Source organism: Glandiceps talaboti, chromosome 13, assembly GCF_964340395.1.
Source record: "Glandiceps talaboti chromosome 13, keGlaTala1.1, whole genome shotgun sequence".
NCBI lineage: Eukaryota > Metazoa > Hemichordata > Enteropneusta > Spengelidae > Glandiceps > Glandiceps talaboti.
The window spans coordinates 15,917,742-15,932,960 of record NC_135561.1 but is presented as its reverse complement, the minus strand read 5'-3'; the positions used below and the strand labels follow the sequence as shown (position 1 = coordinate 15,932,960).

At 35.6% G+C, this 15,219-nt stretch overlaps 2 protein-coding genes across 3 annotated transcripts in view; both read left to right on the top strand.

The window, feature by feature from the left end:
• LOC144444454 (exostosin-1-like) overlaps nucleotides 1-13,760 on the top strand; it is a 101,030-nt gene extending 87,270 nt beyond the window's left edge. Inside the window, exons 5-8 of the mRNA XM_078133875.1 lie at nucleotides 5,539-5,634; nucleotides 7,166-7,255; nucleotides 7,493-7,653; nucleotides 8,058-13,760. Of these exons, the coding sequence (XP_077990001.1) occupies nucleotides 5,539-5,634; nucleotides 7,166-7,255; nucleotides 7,493-7,653; nucleotides 8,058-8,445 (735 nt within the window). The 3' untranslated portion in view covers nucleotides 8,446-13,760. The remainder of the gene's footprint in view (nucleotides 1-5,538; nucleotides 5,635-7,165; nucleotides 7,256-7,492; nucleotides 7,654-8,057) is intronic.
• The window catches only part of LOC144444464 (large ribosomal subunit protein eL30-like), a 248,446-nt gene that overhangs the window by 178,392 nt on the left and 54,835 nt on the right, over nucleotides 1-15,219 (top strand). The window lies entirely within an intron of this gene.

Sequence of the window (15,219 nt, the reverse complement as noted above, 5' to 3'; positions counted from 1 at the left end):
ATATACAGAAATATTTTTAAAACTGTGGTTGTAAAATTTTACATATACAGAAATATGTGTAAAAACTCTAGTTGTAAAATTGACATGTACAGAAATATTTGAGAAAAAACAAACTAGTTGTAGTGTTTTACATTTACAGAAATATTTATAAAAATTCTGGTTGTGTAAACCAAGATAAAACTTTCTAATTATATTGACTAAAGTGATAACAAAGTACTTATTAGTATTGTATGTCATTCACCATATTGAGTACACTAGTCTCACTATCTCTGTTTCAACAATAATTATTCTATTTAAATGCGGCCATGTGTGTAGTGATAAAGATCTACAATTCCATACGGCAAATTGTAGTGTTTGTATAGAGGGCTATTTCTATACCTGATATACCGATATGAATGTCAAATAGTAAAACAGATAGACTGCCATAAATCAATATGATTTATACATCAGATGCGGTGTAAAACTAGTTGTGAATCACATTATGGAGTACAAGGGTAGAATGTTGGTAATTCTCGGTACGTGAAATAGAATATTACAGTGTAGGTGCATCGTAAAAATAACGAACATACAATTTCTTGATCAACATCATAACTTCGCGCCATGCACTGCACACATGCATTACTTTAGGCATGCGTGAGAATAAGTCAAGCATCATGTTCTATTTTGACCCTCTAGCATGAGGTAAAATGCTAAAATACAGGTGCTGAGTATTATATATATTCAAAGTGTCATAGTATTGATTTATGTTGTAATGTCAGTATACTTGCAACATGATAACATTTTGGAGTTGAATTATCAGTTGCATGACACCTTGTAACATTGAGATACATTCAAGAGTCATTATTCTTGGTTTTTGTACCTGCAACATTTGTAATTCTTGTAAAAATTGACTCAGTTTTTAAAGAAAGAGAAGAGAAATTGGTAATTGAATTATTAGGAGACTTGTATTCTGCAAAAATATAGCTGTTGAGGTATATAAATTTCATGTAAACTGAAATGACGCCAAGCAAAAAAATGTGAATTTTTTTTTTTTAAAGTACAAAAAATATTATATTCACTCTATTGCCAAAAAAGAAAGAAAATGATATATATACATGTCAACTAAAATATTCGTAGACACCGGTGATTTTGGTGGCCCCCCCAAAAATATGGCGTTTTGCTAATTGAGTTTGGCGCCTTCTCAAATTCGGTATGCAATGATAATGTAAAGGACTATTAAAATGAGTTGGAAATACATTTTCATATATAATATATTTTCCTTTCTAAAATACAGTACCTGTGAAAAAACATCTTGTATTGTAATCTTGAATATATCGATAAAACACTTTGGTATGGTTAGGATCAGGAGGAAACAGAGCCTGCATCTTGATAATAACACATTTAAGTGTCTTTATGGAATTCCCCCCCTCTGATTAATGAACAAATATTACTAGTGTAATGATTATGTCAAAAACGTAAACCTGATCCACTGTCACGTCATTAACTTTTATGACATCAAGGCAGCCATTATTATTTATACACACTGTCACCAATAGATGACATCTTACAACACAAACATGGTTACTTTGGCTTTTCATTCAGGGGATGTGTAGCTTGTTTACGGTGCTTACGGTGTATTCCGTTCAATCTGTCATACCGTATGTTTGTAATTAGAATTGCAAAAGGCTGTCAGTACGGTTTGAAAATCTCAACGTATAATTCCCCCATCAGCTTGTCATCACCATGGAGTATTCATATGTATGCAGATGATACACATGCAAATGAAGTGTATGCAGATGATACACATGCAAATGAAGTGTATGCAGATTACTGTGTGCAGTTGAGATGTGTGCTAATCTGCATACACTTCATTTGCATGTGTATCATCTGCATACATTTGAATACTCGACAGTGACGACAAGCTGATTGGGCAATTATGCATTGAGATTTTTGCAACCCATATTAAACCGTCTTTTGCAATTCTAATTACAAGCCTACGGTGTGAGGGATTGAACAGAATATACCGCAAGCGCCATAAACAGGCCATAGGATGTGATGTTTATATGCACATATTCTGACAACTTCAAATACAAAGTAAATAGTTCTAAAGGTGTTTAGCACAGTTGAGATGTAGAAGTAGACAAGTAACCATTTTGTTATCAGTACACGGTAGGAAAGTAACTGGAGACATTAAAATTATCAAGTCCTTGTATAATCATTTCTGAACAGTCTGTTTCTGCTGCACAATAAAAGAAAACCTATCAGCTTTCATCCTGATTATGCAATGGAGCCTGCTGTGTGTGTGTGTGTGTGCGTGTGCGTGTGCGTGTGCGTGTGCGTGTGTGTTAGTATGGTGTTGAAATTTGTCTGTATTTACAGCAAAAATTTAACATCAGTGTTCCATGAGTGAAATGTCAAGGTAACCATGTTTTAAGCTGTATTTCAGTGTAAACATTCCATCAGTGTTCGTGAGTAGAGTTATTCATCTATATATATATATATATCACACACGCAGCTATACAATTCCCAGCAGAGTGGGATTTGAGAGTAACCAGCTCCGTTTTTTTATTTGAATTCCACCGAGACATAGATTACTAGATTACGATCTCCACCCTGGTGTGATTTATGGATTGTATATTGGTGATATATGGCATTTCAATTGGCAACTATTTAAAACTATACCAGCTAAAATGCATCTCAGATCACCATATGGATTTATGTTAGTGGTTGATTGGAAAGGGCAGACGCTGGAATGTCTTCTAACGGAACTACAGATTTGTTGGGAGATTTGGAAATAAACGGGAAATTTGAGACATATTTACAAGCAGAAGGATTGAGTAGAATAGATACAGATTGATATAAATGGTGAATCTGTTTAGTTACCATGGCAATAGCGAGTCTTATATTCAATCATGTTCTTGTTGTTAGCGATGGATTTGATTCTTTCTCGCTGTACAGTATGTTGATATGATCAAGAATTATTGACCAGAAGAACGGTCAGTCAGTCAGTCTGTTAGTTAATCAATCAGTTAGATGACCAGTTAGTCAGACAGTCAGCTTGCCAGCTTAACAGTCAGGCAGGCAAGCAGGTAATCTGTTAGGCAGTTAGTCAGTTAGTCTGTCAGTCAGCCAGCCAGTTTGTTAGTCAGTCTGTCAAGCTATCAGTCAATCATTATAAATCAGGCAGCCAGTAAGTCATCATTTCTGTTTGCCAGTCTATCTGTTTGACTGTCCGTCTGTCCATCCATCCATCCATTCTATCTCTCCGTTTGTCTGTCAGTCAGTCAGCTTGTCAGTAATTTTGTTAATAGATAATCAGTGTGACAACCATTCATCAAAATAGATCAACATATTCTAAAATAATCTTTTCATTTTCCTAAAAAGATTTCTACAGTACTGCAAATACATTTGTTGAAATCAGACCACAACTGTTCAATTAACCATGAAGTGTATGTAAAACTTGATACATTTCCAATTACCAGGATTATCCCCAACATCAGTGAGGGTTTACAAAACAAACAACCAAGTGAAAGAAAATGATACACTGTATTCAATATGTATCCCTTCGAATGAAATGTATCAAGATATATTTATGTACATACACCCCCTTAAATGAAAATGATACACAGTATGTGAAATGTATCCAGTTACTATTAAGATGAAATGTATCACAATATCAAATTGGATTCCATGGTTGATTTCACAGTTTTCAGTGATCAGCCGTGAGTGAGATATCACAGATTAGATACACTGTATTCAAAATGAATCCAGTGAGATGAAATGTATTACAAAACAAACATAATGATGTGAAAGAAATTGATACATTGTGTCTAAAAATGTATCCAGTGAGAGGAAATGTATCACAATACAAATATAATGTGAAAAAGAAATTGATACATTGTGTCTAAAAATGTATCCAGTGAGATGAAATGTATTACAAAACAAACATAATGATGTGAAAGAAATTGATACATTGTGTCTAAAAATGTATCCAGTGAGATGAAATGTATCACAATACAAATATAATGTGAACAAGAAATTGATACATTGTGTCTAAAAATGTATCCAGTGAGATGAAATGTATCACAATACAAATGTAATGTGAAAAAGAAATTGATACATTGTGTCTAAAAATGTATCCAGTGAGATGAAATGTATCACAATACAAATATAATGTGAAAAAGAAATTGATACATTGTGTCTAAAATGTATCCAGTGAGATGAAATGTATCACACTGAAATGGATTACATGTTTGGTTTCGTAGTCTAGTCTTCAGTGATCAGCTGTGTGTGAGATAACACAGAATGGTGATTGACTACTCCTTGTGGACATAGTCTTACTTGTATGACAGATTGTGCAGTGGGGAGCGGAATTTCTCTCTACTTTCTCTCTTTGGAGAGCGTAGAACTCTTTAACCCTATACCCCAGAAACTGTAACTTGCCAATGGAGATTTGCATCACGCGACTTAATTCAAACCATAGCTATGTAATCTTTAGCAGATGTATTCAGTTGCATCATGTTTTCCAAATCGCGTGTGGGTTTGATGAAAATTGAAGTTGTCGCTGATCGGCAAACGAGGCAGTGCACACTATATGTTCCATTACACTCATCAGATGTGTAATTAGATTTTAAATGCTTTAGATTTCGAGTTGAAAATTTTAAAACACTGCACATGTCAAGTCAGTATGGAATGTGTACTGTTGTTTTGATTGTAGTTTTATCCCAGTGGTTGGTAATCAAGTTGGATTGGGGGGGGGGGGGGGGGGGAGATCGGCTACCTGGTCATTGGTCATATCTTTTGAAGTTTGAGAACCAGCTAAAGACTGTAAAATCGCAAAAAATATTCCTGTAGTGAAAATATGTAGATTTACAGTACTCTGCTGCCTATAAAGTTTATCAAAACCCTTTTTTGTGGAAAATATAACATGATACATAGATATGGAGACTCCAGAAGATATTTTGATATGTTTCTGGTATCCTATGTGTGCTCTTGACATTCTTCTGCTCACTAAATTTTGTCAGACTTTTTTGTCTTTTGAAAAATATCACAGTAAGCAACTATGGAGATGTACCAGTTTTGTGTAATCGTGAAAGAAAATATAACATTAACAGTTTGAAGTCTTTAGGGGGTGTATGCCTTTGGATTCAATGTTGTTATGTTTTTTGGTTAAAGTTTACTTTATTGTTCCAAATGTCTTCAGTATCTTGATAGGGATAGTTATGTAGTTAAACCATGGTTTATTTTTTAATTACATGTGCTAGTGATATGCTGACCATGGGTTAAAAACAAGGAACTCAGTGTAATTGATATGTTTATTTCCTACCACAGAGGGCGCGGTTTATATTTCACAACATAGAGGGCGCTGTTCATTTATTTTTCATTCTTTTTCATACAAATGTTCATAACATTTAAACCATATGACATCATTTTTTATTGAACCCCTGCTACTTAGGAAAAAGAACTTGATCTTCATGACTTCAAAGAAACTTGTTTGTTGTACATTAATTTGATAAACGAGTACACTATTAATGTGTATGTTTTGTTGACTTTCTATAGATACTGGTACTATGGAATGTGGATAGGCCAGTTCCACTGAAAAGCAAGTGGCCAACGATAGAAGTGCCCTTGGCTGTGGTAGAGACAGAAACAAAGGTATGTGTTGGTATACATATATCAAGTGTACAGCCTAGGGTGTTAACAACAAGTTCATCCATTCTAGGTGTCATTTATTTAGGGCTGGAACGGGGGGGGGGGGGGGGGGGGGGGGGACTGTCTGCTCTGAAGGTGGCATGTTTGATATATATATATCGGAACTGAAATAAGCTACATAGATATCTAGTTACTGTTTTGGTATTATTTTGATGGTAACACAAAGAGTTTGGACTGTAATTGTCATTTTTCCAAGGAGATACTCAGAAATATTGTATGTGGTTCTTTACCCCTTCTGGCTGTTTTCATCTACAAAGCACAGATACCATATTTGGAACCTTAGTAAGAGTTCAGAAAATCATGTACTAGGGAGTATGTGTATTAGATGTAACAGCCTGTCTGTTCCAAAAAAACTTGGCCTTTCAGTGTATTCAAGCCATACTGACACCAGGGAGGTAGTTTAGATAATATAACAGCATATTTTATATTAGCCTTTGTTGACTCCAATTACTATTACCACCACCCTTTACCATCTCTCGGGATGAATCAGTGGCTGCTATTGTTGCTATGGTCACAAAAGCTGAGAGATGATGTGGAAGAACGACTGTGCTGGTTGCTGCAGTTACAGGAGCTTAAAGATAAAACTGATAACCCCTCATACTACTGTTTGTAACCTGGTGCCACCCTTCTGTATTGGGATGTGTTATAATCAGGAATTACCCTTCTCAGATTGCAAGCATACTGCCACGCTTAATGTAGAAGTGCGACCTCTGACCTTTTCGTGCTGCTTGATCAAGTTGTGTGACAACCTATCGCTGATCAAACAAAGAAGTGTTTATGTGTGTGTGTATGCATGTATGCCTGTTTGTGTGTATGTGTCTGTCTGTCTGTCTGTCTGTGTCTGTCTGTCTGTCTGTCTGTCTGTCTGTCTGTCTGTACATACATACATATGTCCATCTTCCAACTCACTTTTTCAATGCATCTCTCTGTCTATGTACAGATCTTTCATCTGTCAGCTTTATCTGTGTCAGACTGCTCTAGGATCTTGAAAGCCTCGCATCTTCGAATTATTTTTAAATGTCAGAGGAGTTTGACCTGTCAATTGGCTGTCAGGCTGTGAAAACCAACCAATTTATCACTGTAATCAAAGCAAAGACTTATTCGATTCAAATTTTGATGACTCTTTTCAAAGAGGTAGTAAAATGGAATGGTGTTTTCATGACAGCAATGTTAAGCTACTTACAGGTTTATTTAATTCCTATTCTGTCGTTTCCTCTCTGTGGTAGACTTATGAGTAAACTTTACCATTGATCAGTAATTGGCTGGGTTGGGGCGCCCTCTAGAGACCAGCTGTCACTACAGTAATTGTGAAGATCATCATTGGTTCATGATCACGTCCTTTCAAACTCTGTTTCAAACCTGGGCACATCACAAAATAACAATCAATTTTCTGGACTCTTGAGTTCACACTTTGTAATGAAAAAATATGTTCAATACTGAAAAAAAATAATTTTCTGTTTTTTTTTCCCCCCAGACAATTAGCAGTAGATTTTTACCACATGATCAGATAGAAACAGATTCAATACTTAGTCTGGATGAAGATGCCATGCTGACCACAGATGAGGTAAGTCTTGTCATGTGACAGCAATCCTGTTCAATGATTGGTTGAAATAGTAGATCATGTGATAGAATTTTCTGTTTTGATTGGTTGAAAGTGGAAGTATTTTCTATTTGCATAAAGTACAGATTTTAGTTGCACTGACTTCTTTTGCGAAATTGACCTCCACAGTCAAGTAAATATTTTAAGTGTGAATTTTTATTCTAACTGATTATAAATTCTTTTATTTTGATTGCCTTTCAGGTTGACTTTGCCTTTTCAGTGTGGCAGTCATTTCCAGATAGACTAATAGGCTATCCGTCAAGGAGCCATTATTGGGATGAAGCCAAGTCCAAGTGGGGGTACACATCCAAATGGACTAATGATTACTCAATGGTCCTAACAGGGGCAGCTTTCTATCACAGGTATGTTGTTTATCCGGTAATTGGAATGTCACCCCCTGTTGAACCTTGTTGCTATACACCAACAAAATGTATGTTATGCATATGTATGTACCTACCTACCTACCCACCCACCCACCTACCTACATACATATACCTACCGACTGATGGACCAACCAACCCGCTGATCTATCTTCCCATCCAGACACACGCGCGCACACACACACACACACACACACACACACACACACACACACACACACACACACACACACAGACACACACACACACAGACACACACACACAGACACACACACACACACAGCAGTCATTCAGCGCCTATATAAGAAATCAGAATTAGATTATCTAAAGTATGCTTTATAAACAGAAAGTAACTCCTTTTTCGTCCACTTTGTTCATTTCCACAGATATTACAACACACTCTTCAGTGAATTCCTACCAGCCAAGTTACGTCATCGTGTGGATGAACTCAACAACTGTGAAGATATATTAATGAACTTCCTAGTGAGTCATGTTATTAAACTTCCACCAATCAAGGTCACACAAAGGAAAATTTACAAAGAAACCATGCTGCAGTCCGTGAATCCAGTCCGGAAAACGTCGGAATGGCTGGAACCCCAGCATTTCAGTGACAGACAAACTTGTATGAACGAGTTCGCCAATTATTTCGGCTATATGCCGTTGGTGCGGTCGCAGATGAGGCTCGACCCTGTGCTCTATAAAGATATGGTGTCTAATTTACGAAAACGTTTCAAACAAATAGAACTGGTTGACGCCAGACCGAGGACTTCATGATGATCGTGGAACACCTTAGAGTAGATTAATGTTAACAAATTGTCCAGATATAAAAGAGATTATTTTTGTGAGATTTTACAAAACTGGTAAGTTAGTTGTGAAGAAGATGAATACTTTATACCGGGAATATGTTAATTAGCCATGTCAAAATCATGTGTTCCAAGAAAAAAAAGAAAGAGTAATATTTTCCTACCAGAACTTGTAATTACTGAAAGTCTGAAATATGAAGCATTGTAGTTCGTGTTTTTTTGAAATGTTGTTGTTGTTGTTGTTGTTGTTGTTGAAGTGTTGCAGTATCAGACACTTTTAAGTCTAAAAACCAATATATGCAAATGTTGTAACCTCAAGTCACATTTCTCACACTACAGGTATTCCTAACAACAAATTTGCAAAAAATCATGTCAATTTCTCAGTCTCCTTGGCCATCTAAATATGGCAAACTGTTCAGGTCACATGATTTCTTAGTAGCCAATCAGATACCCCGAACTGTATAACCATATTTGGTGTTATTGTTAGTCACATGATCATTACAGTAGCCAATATGATTTGTGGTTTCAAATGCTGTTTTGGTTCAGTTTGTACTGCCTGTAGCCACATTATAAGATTAAGAACATGCAGAAGGCACCAGTGTAACAAAAAAAAAAAATATAATTTTAAAGGAACAATCCAAATATGGTAATACTTTCTGTCACATTATAGGAACCAATGAAATTCACGATTATATAGCACCATATTTAATCCATATTATAATGCCTTTCATACCTCAGTCGTCATTGGTTGATTTGATTTGGAAGATTCCATTGCCATGTAGGAGGCTCAGGAGACTGAACATACATATTTCTTTATGATACATTTGATATATATATATATATATGTGAGACAGTAGTTAAGACAAAAGAAACGCTATGAGAATTTTATATTCCTCCCTCAGATACCCAGTTTTTCTTTCCCCCCTTTTACAACAAACTAACTGAACGTTAGGAGGCCTAGTTCTTATAACAAAGCTGCTGGCAATTTGCAGCGTAAGCAGCTGTCTATAGTGTATATGTGTTTGTGAGATTGAAATCTAGAGTTGTAACTGACCACAATCACCATTGATTGCATTGGCTGTTTCTCAAGGTCAGTGTCATTTCTGGTACATCAAATACTTATAACTTTCGCTGCTCGTTTTATATTCAGCAGTGAACTCTTTTCAGTCTTGACATTTTACACCTTGTGGGGTCACTGAACTATTCGGAGTTGCATGCTTTGCCTGCTTAGATTAATTTTACCATTTAGGTGTATGCAGTTAGGCAGAGAGTGGCATATGGTAGGTAGTCCAGTTAGGCAGAATGCCATGCCTTACTGGACAAAGGTTAGGCGATGATTGACATTACCTAGTTTAGTTAGGCAAAGAATGGAACTCCTGGTCAATGACCCCCAAATAGTAGTCTAGTTATATCACTTCATATTATTATCTCTCAATATGCCTCTGAAACATTGATAATATTTAACAAATTTGTTTCCTCTTTTAAAAAAATAATAAAACCACAAATGAAGATAAAACTGCAACTTTTGATAAAGGGAGGGAGGGAGGGTATGGGTGTTATGTATAATTTTTCACCTGTAGTATGAATTCATAGGCAGAATGCTTAACTTGTTGTTAAACACTGCCCCCAGTACATATATTTTTTCATAATTTTGCTGTAGTGTTCAGGAAATTACCGTTATAATCATAATTACCACTGAATGTATATTTCACTGAAATGTTGCGTCATTTCTAGCTTGAAATTCGTGTCTAACAAACGTGGAGTGGAGGCCGTATCTGGTGCTAAAAATACTGAACTTGTTGAGGTAAACAGGGCCATTATAAAAATGATACAGCTGTATATCTTATCAGAGATTGTTTTTAATTAAAAAAAATTGAGCTTGTAATTATGCAGCCAAATATTTTGATTAATTATATTTTTTAATTATTGATTAACAAACACAGGATGCACCAATTTTGAAAGAGTTTCAAGAGAGGTTTTCATTTGTTCATCCTGAGTCGTATTCTGGGATGGAAATTTTTCATAGCCCAACAATCCAGCTTTTTAGATGTGTTGGTGGTTTTTTTGTTAACATGGAGCACATTCGTTATTTTATACTACAAAGGATTATTATGGGCGGACTGACCGTAGACTAACAAAAATGTCTTCTTTCTTTAATTTTAATGCAATATCGCCCTCTGGAGGTTGTAGGTAGAGATGCCTTTGTTTTTATGGATTTCCTCTTGGGTTTTTTGACTGCCTTCACCTCGGGGTATTTTAATAAGCAAGGGAACTTGGCGTTTTAGGGGTGTCTACTCACGACACTGTAGCTCTCTTTTCTCAGTTTTTGCAGCTCTTCTATTTTCTTTCCACCTTGAACAATAAACTTGTATTTTACATAAAATTTTATATAGTGATTTTTAGTAAAAAAATTGTTCTTAACTAAAAAAAACATTGATTTTACGATATTGTGTCACAGTTATGATATTAGTCCAGGAAAGGCATCGATGGTTGTGAAGACAGGGTCAGTATTTGGAGTTGTCTAATTTTTTGAGATTTTTGTCTTTAAAACTGTGTAATATGAACATCATTGTGTTATGGATACAGGATAAAGAGGGATAAACAGATTTGGGAGACACTATCATGCTGGGGGAATCCCTTTCAGTGAAAGGTGTTTAAACACAAAATTAGTGAGGTTCAGTTCTATGAACACAGAAAGCTGTTCCAAAATTTGCCATGGTGGTGCTCTTCTTCCTGTCTGTGTGTCCCTTAGGGGTATACATGGTATAGGTTACTTGGTTAGTCATCATAGAGCACTGCTGCTTTCCTTGATGTCTGAACAATACGAAAAAAACATCCCTTCTACAGAACACCAAGGGACCAACACCAAGAAACGTAAATATGTGATGATACCCCCAATTTCAGCGAGGGCACTGTATTCTCAATTTCCTGTTGGTAGTCTGGAATGGCCTATTCAAAGCTTTGCAAATGTAGACAGGGAGTAATTAGGCCTGCACTCTGGAAAAAGGTTGAGAGAAGTTGGTTGTAAAGGTTGCTGTATAGAGTCGTAGAATGTACAACTGCTGACATCAGACCATTGACAAATGGAACCTGTTACCAACAGAGAAAGTAAACAAATGAATTGGATTAATAACTGTTGACACAGCATATTGGAAGTACAAAGACTTATATTACATTTCATCATTTGATAACAACAGTTGTATGGTCTCTTTACATAATAGTTTACGTGCACAACAGATTTGAAGTTCTCCATACAATTCATGTACATGTAAAGAGGACATAAAACGATTCTTATCGAACCATGAAATGTAATACTAGTCTCTGCTGTTCCACCATGCTGCGCAAAGTTTTATTGATCCAATTCAGTTGTTTACTTTCCATGTTTGTGAAAGGTTTCAAAGGTCTGATGTCTGTAGTCGTATTTGAGAATTGAATGAATCCTGGTTTTGTTGAAATGTAGGTTACCTGCTTGTACTGATTGTACATATAAAATTAGTCAAAGTATTCCAAGATGTCTGCCTCAGAGATAGTCAAAGTTGTGATAGAAAATAATCTAAATCTGTAGAGTTGACTGTTTGTCACGAACTGAAATCACTATATGAGAATAAACACAGTAAAATCATTATGGCATGCTTCAGTGAACTGACCTTTGACACAAGTGCAAATTTAAATATGGAAACTGAACTTTGACACAGCTGTCAACTTTGACAGAACCTGGAATTCGACAAAATTTGCAAAGCATCTGTGAACTTTGACATGGCAAGTATAAACTTTGACACTAACTGAACTTTAATGTGGCACCACCTGTGTGTGAACTTTGACAGTCTGATCTTTGACATGGCAACTGTGAACTTTGACACAAAGCAAAGGTAATCAGTATGAGCAGCGACCATTTATTTTGAACTATTTCATTTAATTCTTGAATATTTTCGACAATATCATGTAAAACTTGACACACTGTACACAGCTTAAAAAAATATATAACTCACAAACTGCTGGTCCTGGGCTAGGGAACACAGAAATAACTATTCTTAGGGTATGGTGAAGAAATTTGTCAATTTTTACTACAAAATGTATCAAATAATGTTGCAGTTGAACATACCTACAACTGCCTAATTGACTTTGCCATGTGGTATACCTGTTCTAACTAATGTGTTGTGGAAGTCTTGTTTCATTTACAAAAGGCAAGGAATATGTATGCCAGTGTTTGGAGAAAGCTAATGTGTTCACTAAAATGCTACCTGATGGAGTTTTATACTCCCAGAAGTATGGTGGTGGTGGTGGTGGTGGTTATGTATTGTTGAATTTTCATCCTGTACTGCTAAACTTTACAGCCCATCAGCTGAAAAATCGTGTTTCCATAGAAATGTTCAATTTTTAAAAAAAGAATTCATATTTTTTGTGAGACTTTCAAAATCAGTAGAAACAAAGTCACCATCACACTTACTGCAGTCTGTTTCTCATTTTGCCTCCATGCAGTTGATTACATCCACGATTTTCAGAATTAAATTGTTCAGGAATTGTAGGCATGCATAATGTTTTTAGCCAGTCTATAAGTTTCCCGCTTAGTGGTGGTGTTGTAGTCGTAGCTAGTATTTAAGTTTTCTTTTTGATGTTTGATAGTCTTCTATTTATGGTTTCTTTAAGTATATAGTGTCATTGTAGTGGTTTCAGTGTTCTTTGAGTATAGCGCCCTCAAGATGATTTCAGAGTAACACGAGTATAGCGCCCTCATAGTCATTGCAGGAGTTTTAACCTTTTCCAGGGATAATTCTAATTCAGCATTTTGTAGTCAGTCCCAAACTGACCTTGTGTGGAAGTAGAAGGGTGGAATGTTGGGGTGGGTGGGGGGGGGGGGTGAGGTTGTTCTTACATACATCAATATATATGGTCAGAAAACACTAAACACCCCCAGGCCTGAAAGGTAGAACTGTACATCCAACTGTTGTGATTACATAGAAATATGAATAGCGGTAATCAAAGAAGCATTTGGCAATGAAGGAAAAGTAGTCGCAACATGCTATCAAAAACTTAGAAAAGCTTTTAAATCATTGAAATTGTATCCAAAAATTGTGTGGTACAAGTATTCAGCTTAATGGAGGCTAGTTGATGAGAGGGGATGACGATGTAAAGTGAGTCACATGACCATCACTTCATCTGTGTGTGTGTGTGTGCGCTAACAAGAGAACCACTGGAAAAGAATATGTACAAATTATTCTGTATATTTATTTGCTTTTTTGAGATATGTTGTATAGTGTAAAAAAGAAACTGGCAATAAATTTTAAAGTAAATCCAAGTTATTGTTGTGTTGGTGAATTCTAATAATGTATGAGAGAGTGACTTTGTCAGAATTTGATATTTTTTAGTGTTTGTGCGAAAGGTAACCCTACTTTTTTCTGTTTCTCATTACCCAACTGACCCAAATTTTCAGCTCTGACATGAAAATAAATAAAAAAAAAATTTTTGCCCAACCTTCATGTTTTGTGAAACAGCGCCCTCTCTGGCAAGAATAAAGCAAGTGCCAGGACTGATATGAAGAAAAGGAGAGACAGAGAAACATGAAGGAGATGTTTTTTTTTTTAATCGACAAACTGGCCCGTAGTTGCCTTAAAGAGTAATGAGGTCTAAAAAAATAATTGTTTAGTTCCGGTTACCCGACCCCCACCTAGTTTTTCACTGCCAACCCTAAACTTTTTTGTACATATTCGAGGAAAAAAATAATTAAATCGCAAAATTGTGAAGTCTCACGATAAATTGTGGATGCGGAAACTGACCAACTTGAAAAGACAATATAAAACTGTTCTTCCAATCTGTAATGGCTATATATCTGATAGAAAGAAAGAAACAACAAAGAGACCATTTGGATAACAATGGAAAACCTGAACTAGACACTAAAATATGAAAAAAAATATATATAATAAAGTAAATTAAAAAATCTACCTACCCCATCTATTCTAAAATTGAGCGTAATCGGAAACACACAATTTTTTCTATTAGGCCTGAGAAACATTATTTTTCATTTTTTAGAATAGGTGGGTAGGTAGATTTTTTATTTTATTTCTTTTTAATTTTTAAGCTTTTCATATGTGAATGTCTAGTTCAGGTAGATATGGTTTCCATTGTTTTCCATATGGTCTCTGTGTTATTGGTTTCTTCCCATCATATGTACAGCCATTTATAGAACAGTTTTATAATGTGTTCTAAAGTTGGTATCAGTTTCCGCATCCTCTTTATCCTCTATATCTCACAAGACTTCACAATTTTCGCAATTTAAAAAAAAAATTCTGGAATAAGTAAAAAATAATGTTTAGAGTCAGCAGTGAAAAACTAGGCGGGGTCGTGTAACTGGGGAGCCAAACGATTTTTCATTAATGTAATGATCAGTCCCACACGTCAATCAAAAGACACAGTGACAAGTCTTGTTGATGTTATCTTTAATTCATCAAAGTATTTACAATTCTGAATTAAACATAAAATACTTGCTGTAAAATACCACAACACCTGAGAGTTTTCCATGTGTGCATATAAACAAGTGGTAATATACTTTGTGCTATTTGCCTCTTGGGGGCGCTATTGCATTGCTGATGAATGTGAGTGAAAACAATATTTCCCATTCATTCTCAGCAACTTATATTGTTATACATTTACTGTATAAAACATCTTGTAATTCATACTTAAAGCCCTGTGAAGTTTTCACTTTTCTTTCAGGAATACTTTACAGCTCACATTAGCTATGTATAATTCA